The sequence below is a fragment of the Cucurbita pepo genome, chromosome 6, assembly GCF_057944985.1.
Source record: "Cucurbita pepo subsp. pepo isolate OVF chromosome 6, ASM5794498v1, whole genome shotgun sequence".
Taxonomy (NCBI): Eukaryota; Viridiplantae; Streptophyta; class Magnoliopsida; order Cucurbitales; family Cucurbitaceae; genus Cucurbita; species Cucurbita pepo.
The window spans coordinates 9,307,000-9,310,984 of record NC_141803.1 but is presented as its reverse complement, the minus strand read 5'-3'; the positions used below and the strand labels follow the sequence as shown (position 1 = coordinate 9,310,984).

Here is a 3,985-nt window from a genome sequence, read left to right as displayed (position 1 = left end):
AAGTTTTCAATTTCAATCTTTGAAATTTCCATCTTCACAGATGGTGGTGAATTTCGCCTTGCTCTTATACCAATTGTTAGCTCTGATACCAATTGTTAGGATCGCTCAACAACGCACACACTCGATCAAGATGAACAGAAAGAACAGGAGAGAGAAAATACAAGGACGAATATTGGCTAAAGGTTTTATATTGATGACTTCAGGTATTGTACAACAACAGAGATACAGAGAAAATGGAGAAAGTACATCTTGAGAGCAGTGCCTAATGAGGTATATATATGGTTTCAGTTTACTAAATATAGCTTCCAACATACATATAATCTAACAAATATATCCCTATCAAATCTTTACCAAATCTCTATCATATCTTTACGAAATATCTTCCAAATATATCTCTACGAGATCTAGGCATCAGGCTCCATATCCCAACACTCTTGTGCATGTAAAGTTTTGGAGGGATCTCTGGTCTTGTGGGATTGGTGTTTCGACATTGTTTTTCATCTTGTTAAGCTCGTTGGTGAGGGTTTAATTTTTTTTTTTCCCTCTCTTTCATTCTTTCTTTGTGTAGTAGTGTTTTGGGGCATGAGCTGAAGGACGGAAAGGACTGTGGAGATTCTTGGGGGTTAGGAAAGCATGGTATGAGGCGTTATAACGAGAATTCTTGCACTCCCCGTAATTCTCGGGTCTCGCAGGAGTTTTCGTCTTTTTTTTTTTTTTTTTTTTTTAATCCTATGTTGTCACACTGATCTATGAGCTTAAAGTTGAAATCTTAAGAAGAACCACACAGTGAAAAAAACTGAATCGGGGTTAACATGTTTCGACATTATTGTGACGAGTGTAAATCTCGTAGTATGATATCTTAATTGCACACTTTAGAGTGTTCATGGGTTGCATTAGGTTCATGGGTTGCATTAGGTTCTTGGGTTGCATTAGGTTTTGTTCACACATTTTTTAGATCCAGTTCTATTGTTTGACTGTAAATTTTTTAACCTAAGCAACCCCATAATGGAATCAACCCAACCACACCAATGAATTTTTGTGTTAGGTTGGGTAAGGTCCATTTGTTTAAATTTTATTTTCAATAAAAATAAAATGTTAATATATTAAAAAAATCTATTTATTTATTTTAAAACATTGAATTACTTTTTTTTTTAATTCAATTTGAATATATATTTTGGAAAATCACCCTCTAAATACTTCAAAAATTTATTTTAAGAGATTATAGAATAATTCATAAAAAAATTTTATTGAGTTTTTTAAACGAATTGATTACTTACTTGTATGGTTTAACTCATTCATGCTACTCTCGGTTGGAGTTTCCATAAGACTCCTAATGAGTTTTAAATGTATATTTTTCAATTAAAAAAACCCATTATCAAACATTGTTCTATTTTTATTTTTATTATAAACAATGAAGGAGAATTTGTTACCAAACATGTCCATATTTGCTTTCATTTACAACAAGAATATAAAATATTGAAACGTCCTCGTCATCAACTTTAAATTTAAAGGACATTGTCATCAACTTTATGGAACCATGTGACGTCCAATGAACTACCATGGGACGTCTTTGTCATCAACTTTAAATTTAAAGGACAGATGGTTACTACTAACGACAGATGGTTAACAATAGCTCCCATTGAAGGTTTTGAAAATAACTAAAATACTATTAATAATAAATAAAAAAAATATGTAAGGGTGGTTACCCATTCCAATAGAATAATATATTTCTTTATTTTACTCATATAAAAGTGGAACAAACCCAGCACATGAGTATAATTAAATTACTAACAAAATTTATAAAATCACATTTTTTTTTTTGTTAATTATAAAATCAGATTTTCATACAAAAAAAATAAATGTATTTATTAAAAATATTTAATGAATTTAATATTTTAATCGTATTTTATTTAATCAAGCAATTAAAATATAAGGGCAAAATTGTAATATAATAATGAATCAAAATTCTTTTTTATTTTTCAACTTTGCCTCACATCACACGTCCATGGAAATCGATAAAATAAATTTAATTAAAAAAAGAAAAGAAAAGAAATTCAGTTGAAGTAGTAGGCGACGAAGGAAACAAGCGAGGCGCCGACGAGCGATCCAAGGGCTGGAAGAGCGGCGGAGGCGGCGCTGCTCGGCCCTGGAGCGGCGGCGGGAGAGAGAGACTCATCGGAAGCCACGACTGCAGTGACAGTAGCGGCGGCGAAGAGGGCGGCGCAGGCGATCTTCTTCATTTCCATGGCGGATTAGGATGAACTGGTTGCTTTCTTCGGCAGGAAAACTCACTTCAAATTGAGAGAAGAGAGAGAGAGAGATCGAACCGAAGAAGCCTTAGATCAATTATTGCCTGATGAATAACGACGCCGATTGGGGAATTTATAGGTTCATCGGGATGCTAATTTGGGTAATTCACAATGGATTCTAATTTGGGTAATTAACAATAGATCCTAATTTTACTCACGTAAAAGTGGAACAAACTCACCACAAATATTCTCATATTTACAAAATAAATTTATTTTCAACACTTTCACGGTCTCTCCTATTGTCATTATTCTTTGCTACCCTGTTTACTAACATCTATGGAAAAATCTTGCCAAACTCACCGATTACCGTAAACATAACAAATGTTCTATCAGCTCACTATTCACTGCAAATCTGATGATGATGACTTGAGAGTCCATCATCTCCCACTTTTGAGCGGCTATGCTTTTAGTTTTCGACCAAACTTTTGGGGCTCAACATAGTTTTACTGCACCTTTTAGTGGTCTGGCTGGTCGCATTACTTTGATATATACAAGGATGATAGAGATAGAACCAAATGCAACGATACTCTATGTTTGTGGATAGTGGTTGAACATGGTATTTGTATGTTCAACTATAAAACCAAATTGTATGATATTTGCTACGCATGGCCAGCTAAATGAATATAAAAAATCGATATATCAATGAATTGAAGGGTTTTGATTATGATATTATAATAAATCGATATAAATTTGATACGGTGTATTAGTTTTAATGAATTATATTATTAAGATTTGTTAAGGTATTTCAATGCATACAATACTTATTTATTAATTTCTTCCACCTTGATCGAAATTATTTGCCCTCTCCAATCATTTTTTCGAACATAAATCAAACTCAAATATGACAAGAATACAAAACCAAATTAACTTTCTTTTTTTCTTAGTTATAAAATTTAAACATCTCATTAGCTTTTAATGTTACGTTAATTGTCTATATTATTTCGATGAAAATGGGTCTAATTTCAATGTTGGCGCAATCTCCAAGAATATCATTATTTTTATTTGCTAATCTTTTTATTATGGAATTATTAATTGAATTTATAGCCACCCAATCAAAATAATTCATTTTATAAGCTTGTTCAAATCGACATGATTATTGTCACCGTCTTACATCAATCGCATAATGAAATTTGTTTATTACGACTCTCAAGTTGTTCGATGGGCGACACTCGCATAATAAACTCAGTTTAGTTTGACCCGTAAATGCTTCCACTAATGAGAAACTGTCGTACTATATTAGTTTGACCCCTACATTTTGACCATTTGCAAATAAGGTATGAACTACCCTAAGCATAATTTAATAGATACGGTATGAATTAAGATCACAAAGTTCGATAGTTCAATTTCTTACTCCTAAAATGTTGAACTTAAAAAAAATGAAAATTTAGAGACCTATTAGACATAGTCTTAGGTTTACGGACCAAATAGATATAAAGTTGAAAGTTTGTCATGGACTCAACGTATAATTTAGATAACATTGAACGTCCAATACGCTTTTAATCTTATATGATTTTAAAACTTCATCATAAAGTATATATTCCATCTTAAAACACTGTTATGGACTTACGTGTTCGAAAGCATCTTTAAAACGACACAACAAAAAACTAAATTAAATAAATAAACGTAAAAATTAAAAACACCTTATTTTAACTTAAGCTTAAGAAAATAAATCCGAA

General features: G+C 31.9%; 1 protein-coding gene across 1 annotated transcript; it reads right to left on the bottom strand.

Annotated features, from left to right (window-relative positions):
* Positions 1–1,949: 1,949 nt before the first annotated feature.
* Positions 1,950–2,349, bottom strand: LOC147792273 (arabinogalactan protein 23-like). Its single transcript, XM_087125038.1, has one exon. It carries the CDS (start codon positions 2,244–2,246, stop codon positions 2,055–2,057), a length of 192 nt encoding a protein of 63 aa, XP_086981164.1. The 5' UTR covers positions 2,247–2,349; the 3' UTR covers positions 1,950–2,054.
* Between the last annotated feature and the right edge of the window lie 1,636 nt (positions 2,350–3,985).